The sequence below is a fragment of the Mobula hypostoma genome, chromosome 16, assembly GCF_963921235.1.
Source record: "Mobula hypostoma chromosome 16, sMobHyp1.1, whole genome shotgun sequence".
Taxonomy (NCBI): Eukaryota; Metazoa; Chordata; class Chondrichthyes; order Myliobatiformes; family Myliobatidae; genus Mobula; species Mobula hypostoma.
The window spans coordinates 54,289,870-54,307,047 of NC_086112.1; the positions used below are offsets into that span (position 1 = coordinate 54,289,870).

Below are 17,178 nucleotides of genomic sequence, written 5' to 3' on the forward strand. Positions count from 1 at the left end.
GTCATGGAAATACCATGATTGCTTATGCCATTCAACAAGGCACATAATGAATGAAGCAGATCTGAGGCGATTGTCAACATTTACGTGCCGGGCAGCACCTAATTAAATAGCTTGTTTATTTTGGCTTTTTTCCTAAATATGTGCTGGGTGCGCTCCAGCTACCGCTGCACCCGTGAATGCTTCGCGGCCCAGTATCAGTCCGCAGCCCGGCGGTTGGGGACCACTGACCTAAAACACTCAAACTTCTATAGATGTACAGTGGAAAGCATTCTGACAGGCACCATCACCATCTGGTATGGTGGGGGCTACTCCACAAGATAAAATAAGTTTGAAAAACTTGTAAAATTAATCAACTTTATCATGGGTAACAGCCTCCATAGTATCCAAGACACCTTCAAGGAAGCAGCGCCCATCACTGAGGATCCCACCACCCAGGATATGCCCTCTTCACACTATTACCACTGGGAAGGAGGCACAGAAGCCTGAAGGCACACACTCAGTCATTCAGGAACAGTTTCTTGCCCTCTGCCATCTGATTTCTAAATAGATATTGAACCATGAAGACTACCTCACTACTTTTATTTATTTCTGTTATTTTGCGCTACTTATTTTAACTTACCTATTTAATATATTTTTTCCAATGGAACAGTTTTTTCCCTCTATATTTATCATGTATTTCATTGTACTACTGCCGTAAAGTTAACCAATTTCACAACATATGCCGATGATATTAAATCTGATTCTGAGAAATAAATTTGTATAACCTATTTTTTTTGCCCCATTTTTCCAGCAGTAAATTATCCTTCTGCCACTAGAAACTATTCCTATCTCCTCTAATAGAAATTAAAATGAACTTGCATCCATTTACTCTTTTAACCTTGCACTGATATCAAATCCAGATCCTAACATTACAACCAGCGTGTCATTCTAATTCCCTTCTGCATCATATCTGCAGCCTCAACATCACTATTATTTGTGATGATAAATCAGAAGCCAAATCAGTTTTATAAAGCTTTAGTATGGCTTCCTTGTCTTTGTGTCCAATACACCACTATTTTTAAACTCAAAGATTATATGAACCTTTTTTCTTCTAAGTCCATTCAACTTACCCTCTCACTTTCAAAGATTATGTAAATAAAAAGTGTACTCTTATTACAACCATATTTAGCTTATATTATTTCACCTTATTACTGTATGACCAAATAAATCATTTTGCTTTTCTCTGAAGTTTATTTCTAATCTCCTTAATATTTACTGCAATTCTAACTTGTATGTCTGTGAACTTCAAAATTATGCCCTGTGCTTGAATGTTAAGTTTATTAAAGTGCATTAACACATCTTTAATTTAATACTGTAAACTCTATGAACACTATCAAGAGGTTGAAAATCCACTGCTGGCTAAAACTGAAGAAATATTCGTATACACCAGATAAAATAGGCCCACTTACAGTGCCTTGAAAAAATATTCAGCCCCCACAACTATTTTCACATTTCACTGTCTCATTTTCTAAATTTAAAATATATTGATGTAGGATTTTTTGAGGTAATCTACAAAACATTGTGCATTATGTCAAATCAAAAGAAAAAAAATCCAAAACCTGTCAATTTACTAAAAATTAAAAACCAAAATTGTGAGGCTAAAAAAGTATTCGTCCTTTTTGTAATTACTACACTAACTTTCCTCAGGTGCAATACCTTACCAATTCATCCAATTTGTTGATGTAGAAAATTGCAGGAATCATAAAATAAATACTCTCTGTATGGACCAACAGTATGGTAGATTTTCAACAGACGAAACCAAAATGACGACATAAGAGCATTCAAGACAAGTCAGGGAAATGATAATAGAGAAGCACAAATCTGGGGAAGGGTACACGACTATCTCAAAGGCACTGAATATACCCCAGAGCTCAGTGCAGTCCATTGTGAAAGAGTGGAAAATATGAAACCACAGCCACACTGTCTAGGTTTGGCCACCCCTCTAAACTCAGCTGCCGGAGAAGAATGGCACTTGTAAGAGAGACTACCTTGATGCCAACAGTCACTGACTGAGCTGCAGGAGTCAGTAGCTGCAACTGGAGATGAAATCCACGGCTCTACAATCTCTAAGGCCTTGCGCAAAAAGGGTATTTACACAAGAAGCCCTAGCTAAAAAAAAATATACTTGCTCATAAAAACTTTGCAAAGCTTCACTTAGAAGATACTGTAAAGATGCAGAAGGTGATCTTGGGATTGGATGAAACTAAAGTGGAACTTTTTGGCCTCAACACTAAACTGTACATATGGCATAAATCTCATACTACGCATCAGCCAGGTAACACCACCTCATAAGTAAAGTATGGTGGGGAGGTAGCATCATGCTATGGACTGCTTTTCAGCAGCAGGGACTGGAAATCTGGTCAGGATTGATGGGAAGATGAATACTGCTAAACACAGAGAGATCCTGGATAAAAAGCTGCTAGCCTCAGCCAGAAAGCTTAAACTGGGGAAGTAGTTTGTCTTTCAGCAGGACAATGACCCAAAGCACACTGCCAGAGCAAAGATGGAGTGGCTTCAAATGAAGATAATTGATGTCCTTGAGTGGCCCAATCAGAGTCCTGACCTTAACCCGATCAAAAATCTCTGGCAAGACCTCAAGGTTGTAATCCAATGCCGCTCCCCAACTATCCTGGCACAGCTTGAGCAATTTTGCAAGGAGAAATTTTGCAACTCTTGCTCTATCACTTTGTACAAAGCCAATAGGGAGTCATCCAAAAAGACTATTGGCTGTAATAGCTGCAAGAGGTAAGTACTGAGCAAAGGGGAAATGAATACTTTTGAATTGCTGACATTTCATTATTTGAATTTTTAGTTTTTCATGCTTTACAATTTCCCTGTTGTTTGGGCTGTGCTGCGAAAGAAAAGGAACAGGTGATTCACAGATAAAAATTCTCAGTTAAATTGATCAAAGTCCCTGGTTGTAATACTCATTTATGTGAATTAAAGGCTGGTTGAATATTTTTACAAGGTACTGTATCTACATAAATGAAAACAGTACATGTTGGAAATCTAAAGTAAAAATAGAAAATACTGTAAATACTCAGCAACTCTTACTGCATCTATCAGAAGAGAAACAGAGCTAACATTTCACATCAAAGACCATTTTTCAGAACTGGGAAGGGTTCACAATGTTGTCTCCTTAAACGGGAGCACTTGCATTCAGTCCTGAGGGTAACTTTAAGCTTCCTGTTGCGTTATTTCAATATCCCACTCTAACCAAACAGTAAGTGCCTCCTGCACTGTTACACTAAGCCTCACTGCAAGCTAGAGGAACAGCACCTCATCTTCTGTCTGTGTGTGCTGCAGTCTTCTGGGCTCAATGCTGAGTTCTGCAACTTAAGATGAATTTATATCTCTGCCTGTAATGATCATTTATATTGAGTTTACACTGCTTCAGCTTGTTCGCTCTTTTCCCCCCTTCCAGAGTGGAGGACACGCCCAGCTTAACATTTCAGACATGTCTGCTTGCTTTGCGTTTGCAACTCCTACATTCTTTAGTCTTGAGCTCTTACTAACTGCTCCCATTCACTTGTCAAATATGAACAAACATCACCCCAGTTTTACCAAACAGTTTAATAATCTTTTCTCTTCTTCCCAGTTCTGACAAGAGTTTTCAACTGAAACATTAATTCTCTTCCTGCAGATGCAGTCTGAACTGTTGAGTATTTTCTGCATTTTCTGTTTCACCTATGGGTAAAGCAGTGTACAGACAATCCATAAAAGTGGAAGGCACAATTCAAATCCAGTTGCATAGTATTCTGTCAGGAATATGTAATTTGACCCAATCAGTGGTAAATCAGTGCTTAAGATCAGCAGTGTAGTTCCACACGCTCCTCAACAATACAAGTTTAGAGTGGCACAGCTGGCAAAATCCTTCACAATTCAGCAGCTAATTCACCCCATAGTTTATGTATCTCAGCTTAGACAACACAAACTGTTAACATGTGCCATAGTAGTTCAAAAATATGTTGAGTATCTGAAGCTGAATTAAACAACATTGAAGCTCGAGATGTTTTATGGTAACTCATTACTGCATCAGATACCGAGATAGTATTTGAGATCACAGGCATATTTGAGGCACAGTATTACTTTCTTTGCAATTTGGTCTTAGCTTCAAACACATTGATCTTTCACTCTGCATTATACTTTCTAATCTACTTCTGCAATGATGAACATCCTTATCTGGCTATCTGTCGATATTTTAAATTACACCATTGTTTTTCCTATTACTTCCTTTGAACATTAATTGAATTTTTTTAACTAAAAGCTTAGAAATACTATTTCTAAAGTAATGCCACACTATTTTGAAAATTAGTCTTAAGTGCATGAAATAAATTTCATTCCAACATTTAGGAAAATATGGTTTGCATACTGTTTTTTTCCATTAAATTTGTCAAAATATATAAAAATCGTTACTAACCTTGGCAAATCAAACTTTGGTCATTATAAGCGCGCTGTCTCTGAGAGCTTACTGTGGAGATATCAGACGCTCGTTCAGTCGTTATGTGCCGTGTCATTAGACGTGGGTGATCATGACCATGATTGTTCTGGGCAAATTTTTCTTCAGAAGTGGTTTATACCAGCTATTAGCAATACTTTTCAGAAGTTGTCCGCCTGGCATCAATGGTCACATAACCAGGACTTGTGATATGCACCATCCATCACCTGCTCCCCGGATCGGGGGTCTAAGCAGGTACTACACCTTGCCCAAGCATAATCTACAGGCTAATAGAAGGAAGGAGCACCATACACCTCCTTTGCAACCATATTAGAGGTAGCTTTCCTATATTACATTTCAAAAGTTGTTTATTAGAAATTGAAGGCCTACAAATTCTTGAAATCAATAATCACTGGAAGAACATGGCTCTGATCATTTTGGGAGGTTGTGATGCTGTGAAAAAAATACCACATGAATGCAACTTCTTTCTTTTTTTATATTCAGCAGGGATATTTTCTGCAGCATCACTCTGCTAGAACCAAAACATTCATCCCTTATACATTCATAAGAAAAATGGACACGATAGAGGAAAATGGCCCAAGTAAAATGCAGAAATTCAATAGATCTGTTACTTTAAATTAATCTGTCCTGTTTAATACAAATTTGAAATACAGAGATTCTGGCTAATTGAGCCATTGGTTAATCGGGGTAGCCGCTTATTTGGAATAATTCTTAAAGAACAAAAAATAATTGAGAAAAAAAATTTTGTTTGTGACACTCTGATGCTTATTCGGGACAGGAAGCTGTTGCCAAACAGTTCCTCACTAGCGTCAGTCATGTGCATTTGTGTAACTGTTAGACACTACACCATGCTCAGTGATCAGTTTTTAAAATAGTGCCAGTTGCACATGTTTGTGTTCAGTGGTTTTTGTCACTGATAGTTGGTGAGAAATAAGCAGCAAGACAATTCAGAACAGTTTTGCTCACTGCGGTTTCAAACATTCAGGCTTGGAGATGCCAGAAATGGCTGGGAGTAAAAATGAAATAATTTCACTATTTCAACAACTTAGGGACTACAAAGAATTTGAAGGTATCAACATTAATCTTGAATATTACAATGAAAAGGAAGATTTGGAGGATTCATTCTTTGAAAGCACTAATATGAAAGCAGTCCATTAGGTACCTGCTGATTTTGTTAACTTACAGTCAATTAAAGGAACACAGCAATGTACACTGAATGAATTCTTCCATCGATAACTATCAGGAACTAATACACAGTTTTATAGTACTGTAGTAGCAATGGTAGTGTTCTAACTTGTTCTATTTTGCTGAAAAAGACAATTTGTTCCTCAGTTAAATAGGAGTTTGCCTTTTATACCTTTTTAAGTAATCCCATGAAACTTCAGCTAATTAGGGCAGCCACTTAATTGGGCAAAATGTACTGGTCCCAATTTGTCCCAATTAACCAGAATACACTGTATATTAGTCTTTATTTTTGCTATTTGCTCATCACATCTTATTCTAACTAAATATTCACAACATTATATAAATCAGACTTTTTTCTATGAAGATTAAAAGAGCAAAGATAAACTTACTTCACAGAACAGCAAAGGCATCCATTCCGTAGCTCCAACCATTCCTCGTAAAGTTCTCCAGCTTGGCTCACAGCCAGTGATTTCTCTAGTGCACTCCCTACGACACAAAGTTTGGAAATCCCAGCAGGTATGTTATTACAAAATGCACTATGATTAATCTAATTGCAAAGTCAATGCAAGTTGATTTAAACATGATTGAATAACAAAGTATGTTTTTTTTCTCTGTCAGAAATTATGAATTTTGGTCACTTACTAACAGTCAAGGAATTTTTCAAATACCTTTGTTTATTTGCCTAATTTCACACAACTCCATTTGTCTACTTACTACCAACATTATTCACTATGTACTAATAGCTTAGGATTATTTCTCATGATAGGCAATTGCAATGTGGAAGAACAATAATCTATGGTGCAAATCTTCTTTTCACTTTTAACCATGTCTGAATTCATACACAGGTTGTCGTAGATGTAATCTTGTTCATTTATTGGAAAGCGGCCAGTGAGTGAGTGGGTCAGTGAAGGAGTGGAGCTTTGAGGCTTTGACGAGAAGAGGCGGAGGACGAGCTTGCTCGCAGTTCGTCTTTACAATGCCTCCTGACACGGTGATGTGCCCCTCATGTGAGATGTGGCAGTCTTGGGGGAACGCCCCTCTCCCACAGAGTCACATCTGCCAGAAGTGCATACAGCTGGGCGATCTGGAAGACCATGTAAGGAATCTGGAGCAGCAGCTGGATGACCTTCAACTCATAAGGGAGACTGAGGCAGCCATAGATGAGAGCTACAGGGAGGTAGTCACATCTAGGCTGTCGGAAGCAGGTCATTGGGTGCCAGTCAGAGGGGGGAAAGCGAAGGTGAGCAGACAGGTAGTACAGAGCACCCCTGTAGCCATTCCCCTGAATGATAAGTTTACGGTCCTGGATACTGTTGGCAGGGACGACCGACCAGGTGTGAGCTACGGTGGCAGGGCCTCTGGCACTGAGTCTGACCCAGTGGTGCAGAAGGGTGGGACGGAGAAGAGGAGAGCTGTTGTCATTGGAGATTATAGTCAGGGGAGCAGACAGGAGATTTTGTGGACGTGAGAAGGACACCCGCATGGTTTGTTGCCTCCCGGTTGCCAGGGTCCGGGATGTCTCTGACCGGGTGCATGACATCCTGGTACGAGAGGGAAAGCAACCAGAAGTTGTGATACATGTAGGGACCAACGACATAGGCAGGAAGAGGGATGAGGTCCTGAAGTGTGAGTTTCAGGAACTAGGCAGAAGGCTGAAGAACAGGACCTCAAGGGTGGCATTCTCAGGATTGCTGCCAGTGCTATGTGACAGTGATGGTAAGAATTGGAGGAGATGGCAGTTGAATGCGTGGCTGAGGAGTTGGTGCAGGGAGCAGGGTTTTAGATTTTTGGATAATTGGGATCTCTTCTGGGGAAGGTGGGACCTGTAAAGATTGGATGGGTTGCACCTGAACTCAAGGGGGAGCAATATCCTTGCAGGTAGGTTTGCTAGCATGGTTTAGGAGGGTTTAAACTAATTTGCAAGGGGGAAGGGACCCAGAGCGATAGAGCAGTGAAAGAAGTGCATGGAGTAAAGCCAGATCTAACATATAGAGAAGCTTTGAGGAAAGAGAAGCAGAATAAACAGTGTAAAGACAGTAAGGTAGAAGGGCTGAAGTGTGTGTACCTCAATGCAAGAAGCATCAGGAACAAAGGTGATGAACAGAGAGCTTGGATACATACATGGAATTATGATGTAGTGGCCATTACAGAGACTTGGCTGGCACCAGGGCAGGAACGGATTCTCAAAATTCCTGGATTTCAGTGCTTTAAAAGGGATAGAGAGGGTGGAAAAAGGGGAGGAAGGGTGGCATTACTGGTCAAGGATACTATTACAGCTACAGAAAAGGTGGGTAATGTAGCAGGATCCTCTTTTGAGTCAGTATGGGTGGAAGTCAGGAACAGGAAGGGAGCAGTTACTCTATTTGGGGTATTCTATAGGCCCTCTCGTAGCAGCAGAGATACAGAGGAGCAGATTGGAAGGCAGATTTTGGAAAGGTGCAAAAATAACAGGGTTGTTATCATGGGTGACTTTAACTTCCCTATTGATTGGCACCTGATTAGTTCCAAGGGTTTAAATGGGGCAGAGTTTGTTAAATATGTCCAGGATGGATTCCTGTCACAGTATGTGGACAGGCCGACTAGGGGGAATGCCATACTAGATCTAGTACTAGGTAATGAACCGGGTCAGGACACAGATCTCTCAGTGGGTGAGCATCTGGGGGACAGTGACCACCGCTCCCTGGCCTTTAACATTATCATGGAAAAGGATAAAATCAGAGAGGACAGGAAAATTTTTAATTGGGGAAGGGCAAATTATGAGGCTATAAGGCTAGAACTTGCGGGTGTGAATTGGGATGATGTTTTTGCAGGGAAATGTACTATGGACATGTGGTCGATGTTTAGAGATCTCTTGCAGGATGTTAGGGATAAATTTGTCCCGGAGAGGAAGATAAAGAATGGTAGGGTGAAGGAACCATGGGTGACAAGTGAGGTGGAAAATCTCGTCAGGTGGAAGAAGGCAGCATACATGAGGTTTAGGAAGCAAGGATCAGATGGGTCTATTGAGGAATATAAGGAAGCAAGAAAGGAGCTTAAGAAGGGGCTGAGAAGAGCAAGAAGGGGGCATGACAAGGCCTTGGCGAAGTAGGGTAAAGGAAAACCCCAAGGCATTCTTCAATTATGTGAAGAAAAAAAGGATGACAGGAGTGAAGGTCGGACCGATTAGAGATAAAGGTGGGAGGATGTGCCTGAAGGCTGTGGAAGTGAGCGAGGTCCTCAATGAATACTTCTCTTCAGTATTCACCAATGAGAGGGAACTTGATGGTAAGGACAATATGAGTGAGGTTGATGTTCTGGAGCATGTTGATATTAAGGGAGAGGAGGTGCTGGAGTTGTTAAAATACATTAGGACGGCTAAGTCCCCGGGGCCTGACAGAATATTCCCCAGGCTGCTCCACGAGGCGAGGGAAGAGATTGCTGAGCCTCTGGCTAGGATCTTTATGTCCTTGTTGTCCACTGGAATGGTACCAGAGGATTGGAGGGAGGCGAATGTTGTCCCCTTGTTCAAGAAAGGTAGTAGGGATAGTCCGGGTAATTATAGACCAGTGAGCCTTACGTCTGTGGTGGGAAAGCTGTTGGAAAAGATTCTTAGAGATAGGATCTCTGGGCATTTAGAGAATCATGGTCTGATCAGGGACAGTCAGCATGGCTTTGTGAAGGGCAGATCGTGTCTAACAAGCCTGATAGAGTTCTTTGAGGAGGTGACCAGGCATATAGATGAGGGTAGTGCAGTGGATGTGATCTATATGGATTTTAGTAAGGCATTTGACAAGGTTCCACACGGTAGGCTTATTCAGAAAGTCAGAAGGAATGGGATCCAGGGAAGTTTGGCCAGGTGGATTCAGAATTGGCTTGCCTGCAGAAGGCAGAGGGTTGTGGTGGAGGGAGTACGTTCAGATTGGAGGATTGCGACTAGTGGTGTCCCACAAGGATCTGTTTTGGGACCTCTACTTTTCGTGATTTTTATTAACGACATGGATGTGGGGGTAGAAGGGTGAGTTGGCAAGTTTGCAGATGACACAAAGGTTACTGGTGTTGTAGATAGTGTAGAGGATTGTCAAAGATTGCAGAGAGACATTGATAGGTTGCAGAAGTAGGCTGAGAAGTGGCAGATGGAGTTCAACCCAGAGAAGTGAAAGGTGGTACACTTTAGAAGGACAAACTCCAAGGCAGAGTACAAAGTAAATGGCAGGATACTTGGTAGTGAGGAGGAGCAGAGGGATCTGGGGATACATGTCCACAGATCCCTGAAAGTTGCCTCTCAGGTAGATAGGGTAGTTAAGAAAGCTTATGGGGTGTTAGCTTTCATAAGTCGAGGGATAGAGTTTAAGAGTCGCGATGTAATGATGCAGCTCTATAAAACTCTGGATAGGCCACACTTGGAGTACTGTGTCCAGTTCTGGTCGCCTCACCATAGGAAGGATGTGGAAGCATTGGAAAGGGTACAGAGGAGATTTATCAGGATGCTGCCTGGTTTAGAAAGTATGCATTATGATCAGAGATTAAGGGAGCTAGGGCTTTACTGTTTGGAAAGAAGGAGGATGAGAGGAGACATGATAGAGGTGTACAAGATAATAAGAGGAATAGATAAGAGTGGGTAGCCAGCGCCTCTTCCGCAGGGCACTACTGCTCAATACAAGAGGACATGGCTTTAAGGTAAGGGGTGGGAAGTTCAAGGGGGATATTAGAGGAAGGTTTTTTACTCAGGGAGTGGTTGGTGCGTGGAATGCACTGCCTGAGTCAGTGGTGGAGGCAGATAGACTAGTGAAGTTTAAGAGACTACTAGACAGGTATATGGAGGAATTTAAGGTGGGGGCTTATATGGGAGGCAGGGTTTGAGGGTCGGCACAACATTGTGGGCCGAAGGGTCTGTACTGTGCTGTACTATTCTATGTTCTATGTTCTGTGTAAGATTGCTTACCTTCACCAAATTCATTGAGGATTACTGCAATTCTCTTGTTGTGCTGCTCTGTTAGGATGTAATTCAGAAGTGTTGTTTTACCAGCACCTGGTACAATCGTAAAAACACAATAGTAAAGATAGTGTTCTTAAAAAAAAACAAATATGTTTCAATTGGCAAGTTCATCCTATGAGCATCTCTTTCTTTTTCTTATGCATACAGTATATCTGCCAGAGTAACAGAGTTACATAGGAAGAAACAGGGAAATTCAAGTACCCATTTACACTCATCCCATTTTCATTCTCCCCTCATCCTCATCACCTCCTCCCACATCCAATGCATCATTATTTTTATTTCCATCTCTCGTTGTGCTACAGAGGATCCCTGGAAGATTCACGATGAGGTACCCAGTTTGTTATAACTGTACAAAGAGCAACAATTTTGTTGTAGCATTAGACTAAGATAGATTGAAAAATACATCTTCTGTGAAAGGAATCTCAAACACACTATTTTATTTTAGTTCCATAGCTAAAAATTTGAAATTGGTAACACTTTCTCAAACCCTGGCAAAGTAAGGTAGTTATGTAACTTCCACCTTCCTGATTAGCATTTTAGTTTTGTCCCTGTTATTTAATACTTTAACATTTTCCCTTATAATTTTATATTTTGGTATTGGAATAGTTATACAATTAGTCTAATCTGTTGATTTACCCTTAATAATACTTGCCTAAATATCCAGTTATGATTGTTACTGGTATCCGTGCACTTCCTGTTTTAGGATACATTTCAATTGGAACCAGATTGGGACAGTCTTCTTCATCTTCGTCCAAAAGGCTATCTGCCATCTCTGTTAAGAATCAATTAAAGGTTACTGAGTGACATTGACGGAATTGTTTAATATGAATGCAGCATGACAAGCTGACAAAAGCAAATCAAGGTGGTGGCGAAAAGGCACACTAGCAAGTTATCAATATACAGTTAGAAATTTAAACTCCATATTTCTTCCTGATGTATCTTGAAAACTATTAAATATAAAAAGCTGGAGTGCAGGTCTGCTATCTATCAGAGGTTTTCGCAGTAGTTATTCAGGTAGGACAATGGTCATCAATTCTAGTTCTATGTGCAATATCATAGTTAGACCAAGGTTTACAACTATATCTTCATATATTTGCATTCAGAGAAAAATAAAAGTACAATTCTGAAGCAAGATATAGCCTTTTCAATTTCACAAACAGTACATAGGTTTTGCCTGGAAAACCAAGTTGCCAATGCTGTGATTGTCACACAAAAGATCTGGCAAATTTGATAAAGCTCAATAGCAAAAAAATAAAATGGTATTAATAGCACAGGAGAATTTTGTGTGTAAACTTCATGCACAAGGGGACACAAGAGTTGGATTTCCACAAGCTCCTTTATGTGTGTAGTTTTAATCCACGGTCTTCAAAAGATCAAGCAAAATTCTATCATTACTTAACAAGGTGAATACTCCCAGAAATCTCACTGATTATTGATAAAGATTTCAGCCCTAATGAACTGAGGAAATTAGATGGAAATACTGGCTATGAATCATACATTATGAGATAGTGCAGGAGTGCATCATGACACAAGATAGTACATGTAGGCGTGCTGGTGTGCACTTAATAATGGTCTGGCCACAACACATGACCACTGGAACACCAGATATTAGCACAAATAATGACCAAATGGACGGACATAAATAAAACTGTTCACAATTTACATCATGGCTTCCTGTTCCCTCAGAACCGCACAACACTATTCTACAGTATAGTGCATGTTGGTGCACCGTGCCTCCATTCTCCTATTTGGCTTCTTAACTTTTATTAGGGTACGGACCTTACCCTCCCTGCTCCAATGGCTAAACTGAATTGGCTTGTGTTCGCCTCCCATTATAGTCTGGCTCCTGGCAAGAGTCTCATACCTCTGGGGTGTCATACCTCCATTATTTCACACGAAATACATTAACACCAAATCCTTGATTTGCAACCAAATGGAGCAAGAATCACCAGTGTTCCATGTGAATACTACCTAGTTATACCAGTGTCCTGAATGTCACTGATCTCACCCTTGGCAGACTGCAGATCACATGGCTCATCCAGGGCTTCTGGTTGGGAAAACTCGAAATGATTTTGTGCAGACAGACTCACCCACGACTGCCTTTATGAAGACTGTGACAACTGTGGTGATTTCATTCAGATCCTCTGATGAGCCTTTGAACATGGCCCAAAACACTGACTCGAATCTGTCCCATAGCCGCTGCTCTGACTCAAACAACCACTTCTTCATTGTCCTTGCTTCTGGAGCCCTCCCTGCTCTTTAGCCTCTGGCTGTATGCAGGTAGGAGGACAGCCAGATGATCAGATTTCCTGAAATGTGGTCGAGGGATCAAGCGGTAGGCATTCCTAATCGTAGTTGAACAGCAGTCGAAAGTATTGGGACCCCTGGTGCTACAAGTGATATGTTCATGATAATCTTGCTCTGTCCAATCTAATTCACTTCACTCCAATGCTGATCTCGTTCATCCTGCCAAGCATTTTGCTATCACTGCCCCTTTCTACCCCTTTCCACAGAACATTTTTCTCTAAACAAGATTTCATCCTCAGCACCAAGTGACTAACCATCCTTGACAATTCCAATCATGTTTCAATTCATCATGCTCTCCTTGTTCACTGGCCTCCTATCTCTCACTTCAAAGAAACTCCCCAATCCTTCCAGCAAACATTCCTGTAATAAATTCAATAATCTACACCTGCTCTTGCTTTTAAATGTCCTATCCTTGTTTTCAAATCTCTCTGTGGTCTTATCACTGAGACCCCCTTCACACCCTGCTTGTTGGTCATCTATGAATTCAATCATCCTACTGTCACCAGTCTTGGAAATCCCTCCCCAAATCTCCAAACTTTTCTTTAAAGCACTGTATAAAACAATTTTTCAATCCCGGTTTTCAAATATCATGCTGAAGGCCTCCTTATAAAGCCCATATTGTGTTTGATAACACTTCAGTGAAATACTTACATTGAAAACGCAGTGCGAATACAAACTACTGTCATAATAAAATAGTGGCTTCTAGCCAGGCATCGTAACTTTTGCAAACCTGACACACTATCATAAAAAAAATCTGCTGTTTAAACAGTAAGTATTCCACCTCATAAATACCAACTGCTAAGCATTCTTCAAACTGTTTAACTATTTCGGGAATGTTTGAATGTTTTAACAACAATATGCTGAAAAGAACGCTAGATCTTAACTGCATGAACACTGATTTCAAATTACCGTAATTAACTCTGGTCGAAACACCAGTATTAAGGAGCTCAGCTTGGTCAAAGTTTACATTAACTAAGAATTAATTGAGAGGAACCAATGTGCTATACCATCAGCATCTGACATTGTTCCTCCTCACAAAGCCTCAGTCATTACACCATAAGCTAACTTGTAAAGTTTACACAGAAATAACCTGTCTATTAATTTGTCTTTTCAAATCAAATTAAAGAAATGAAGGAGCCAGTGACGGAATTTCTCACCGTCTCAACGGGACTCCCTTCTTCCAGAGGCCGCTTCCGGTGTCACACAGAACAAGCCGTACAGGCAACGAGCCCCGCCGAGCGTTCCACACGCGGACCGTTGTGTCAGCCGGACCCGGCGCGAGTTCGCTCCCTCCGGCCCTCCATTCCTCCCACTTGATCGTTCCCGAACTATCTGCCATGTGGCTCATAGCTGCACACCGTCAAAAGCTTATTTCGAAAGTAAGGCATTGCAAGCTTCTTTCCTCTTCCTCTTGTGCGTTTTACTTTATCGCTCGCACTTCCTTTGATTCTTTTCCGTAACCTCTCCAGTGGCGGCGCCAGAGATTTTTTCTTGCTGGTGCTACAGTGGGGCTGAATTATTCAGTGATGGTGCTGAGGGATGCACTGTATGGTAATATATATTCGCAAGGCCAGACGCGTGGCGTTAAAAAGTCAGTTTCAAGCATTATGTGCCTACTATAAATGCCTCTGTTGATTCACAAGCAACAGCAATTGATAGATCTAATATAGAAGTGAACTGTTACCATGTCAACAGCATCGGAGACAACCTGGGCTACACGGAGCATAAACAAAAAAAACAAACAGGGCATCCGAGCAACAGCGGACAACGTAAATCACACACCAATCCCGCAATCAGCGTCGAATGTGTGCTTTTCAACTGAAAAACACAAAACGAACCCACTGCTATTCGCATTACATAGACAGCAATGCCAAAAGATACACCGTTATTAAAGTCAAATAAGGCAACCAACAGATGCAAGGCTTTACCAGGAGTTGGACAAATCGTACTCTGATCATGTAATACCTCAATTAATTCGGCTATTGAATTTAAAACAAAAATCAATAAAATCACTGCTTGGAAGTCTAAGCAAAACCAGTAGGCTTAATAGCAGTAAATGTAATAATCACCACCACTGATATTTGCTCCTTTTTACTCAAGTCTTTACTTGCATCCAGCATGATGGCAAAATATCCAGCCTTCTTGATTTCTGCACTTATTTGACATCTGACCATATCTGCCATAATACCCATAATTTCAGTTTGCATATCGTGATGGATGTTTTTTGCATTTCCAGGATTGTCCTCTTTTTTTTAGCTTCAGTCTTATCAAACTTCCCAATTACACTGTGCAACTCAAAAAAGTTTCCCCTATTGCCAGATCCATCATTCTCCCGGTGTCCTCGCTGGGCAATGCCTTGGCACACAGTATAGCGTAGAAACTCAACCACTGCTCTCATATACTCATGATTTTCTTGGACAATCTTTGCATGTCCTTTATCAAGCATATTTCCCAATCTTGAAACATCTTGTTTTCTCAACCTGAATTCAGCCCATGCCTCCATAGCAAACCTATGAGCTGCACTTACATGGTGGGTTGTGAAAGTCTTTGTAGCTTTCCATCAGTTGTGGTAACCGGTGACAGTGAAGGTAGACTATACTTAAAAGACCCTACTGTATACATTTCCACCACCACCACTGGCAGTGCATTCCATGCACCCACCAATCTGTGTGGAAAAACTTACCCCTGATACCTTGGTACCTATTTCCAAGCATCTTAAAACTACCTGAGTTGGCCATTTCAGCCCTGGGTAAAAGCCCCTGACTATGCACATGGTAAATGCTCCACATCATCTTATACACCTCTATCAGGTCACCTCTCATCCTCCGTCGCTCCAAGGAGAAAGGGCCAAATTCACCCAACCTATTCCCACAAGGTACGCCTTCCAATCCAGGCAACATCTTTATAAATTCTTACAAATTCTTCCCTTCTGTATGCATAACCAGCTGCATTGCTGAGCATCCAATTGCATTTGGCCCCACTACTAAACCTGCTAGTGCATCTTAGAGATCAGAATCAGGTTTATTATCACACATATCTCATGAAATCTGATATTTTATAGCAGCAGTACAGTGCAAGACATAACATGACTATAAGGTACAAAACTAAATAAATAATACAAAAAAAGAATAACAAGGTAGTGTTTGTAGATTCAGGAATGATTTCTGGAAGGGTAAGACGAAGGAACACGTACCAATCCTCAAAAAGGGATCAGAAGTGGAGAGAGTGAGCAGTTGCAAATTTCTGGGTGTCAAGATCTCTGAGGATCTAACCTGGTCCCAACATATCGATGTAGTTATAAAGAAGGCAAGACAGCGGCTATGCAGTACTTTATTAGGAGTTTGAAGAGATTTGGCATGTCAACAAATACACTCAAAAACTTCTATAGTTGTACCATGGAGAGCATTCTGACAGGCTGCATCACTGTCTGGTATGGAGGGGTGACTGCACAGGACTGAAAGAAGCTGCGGAAGGTTGTAAATCTAGTCAGCTCCATCTTGGGTACTAGCCTACAAAGTACCCAGTACATCTTCAGGGAGTGGTGTCTCAGAAAGGCAGCATCCATTATTAAGGACCTTCAACACCCAGGGCATGCCCTTTTCTCACTGTTACCAGCAGTTAGGAGGTACAGGAGCCTGAAGGCACACACTCAGCAATTCCGGGACATCTTGATCCTCTCTGCAATCTGATTCCTAAATGGACATTGAATCTTTGGACACTACCTCACATTTTTTAAATATACAGCATTTCTGTTTTTGCACATTTTAAACAAACTATTCAATATACATATAACATAATTGTTTTACTTTTTAAAATTTTTTTTTCGCTGCTGGATTATGTATTGCATTCAACTGCTGCAGCTTAGTTAACAAATTTCACATCACATGCTGATAATAACTGATTCTGATTCTGATTCTGAACTATTTCAAAATCTGATGGCAGAGAGGAAGAAGCTGTTCCTAAAACATTGAGTATGGGTCTTCCTTAATGCTAGTAATGAGAAGAGGACATCGTCCTGGATGGTGAAGGTTCTCAGCTTGTGAAGATGCTGCCTTCCTGAGTCCACCTTTTGAAGATGTCATCGATGGTGGGGAGGTTCGTTCCGTTAATGGATCTGACTGAGCATATAACCCTCTGCAGCTTCTTTGATCCTGCACACTGGAGCCTCCATAGCTGGTGGTGATGCAACCAATCAGAATGCTCTCCCCTGTAT

The 17,178-nt window shown here is 41.0% G+C and overlaps 1 protein-coding gene across 4 annotated transcripts in view; it reads right to left on the reverse strand.

The window, feature by feature from the left end:
- The window catches only part of cbwd (COBW domain containing), a 48,820-nt gene extending 34,576 nt beyond the window's left edge, over nucleotides 1-14,244 (reverse strand). The window contains exons 1-4 of one of the 4 annotated variants that reach the window (XM_063068959.1): nucleotides 12,749-13,568; nucleotides 11,311-11,430; nucleotides 10,605-10,691; nucleotides 6,073-6,169 (exon numbers count right to left, since the gene is read on the reverse strand). In XM_063068959.1, the coding sequence (XP_062925029.1) occupies nucleotides 6,073-6,169; nucleotides 10,605-10,691; nucleotides 11,311-11,430; nucleotides 12,749-12,887 (443 nt within the window). In that variant the 5' untranslated portion in view covers nucleotides 12,888-13,568. The other 3 variants (XM_063068956.1, XM_063068957.1, XM_063068958.1) reach the window with 3 other exon arrangements.
- Nucleotides 14,245-17,178: the final 2,934 nt, after the last annotated feature.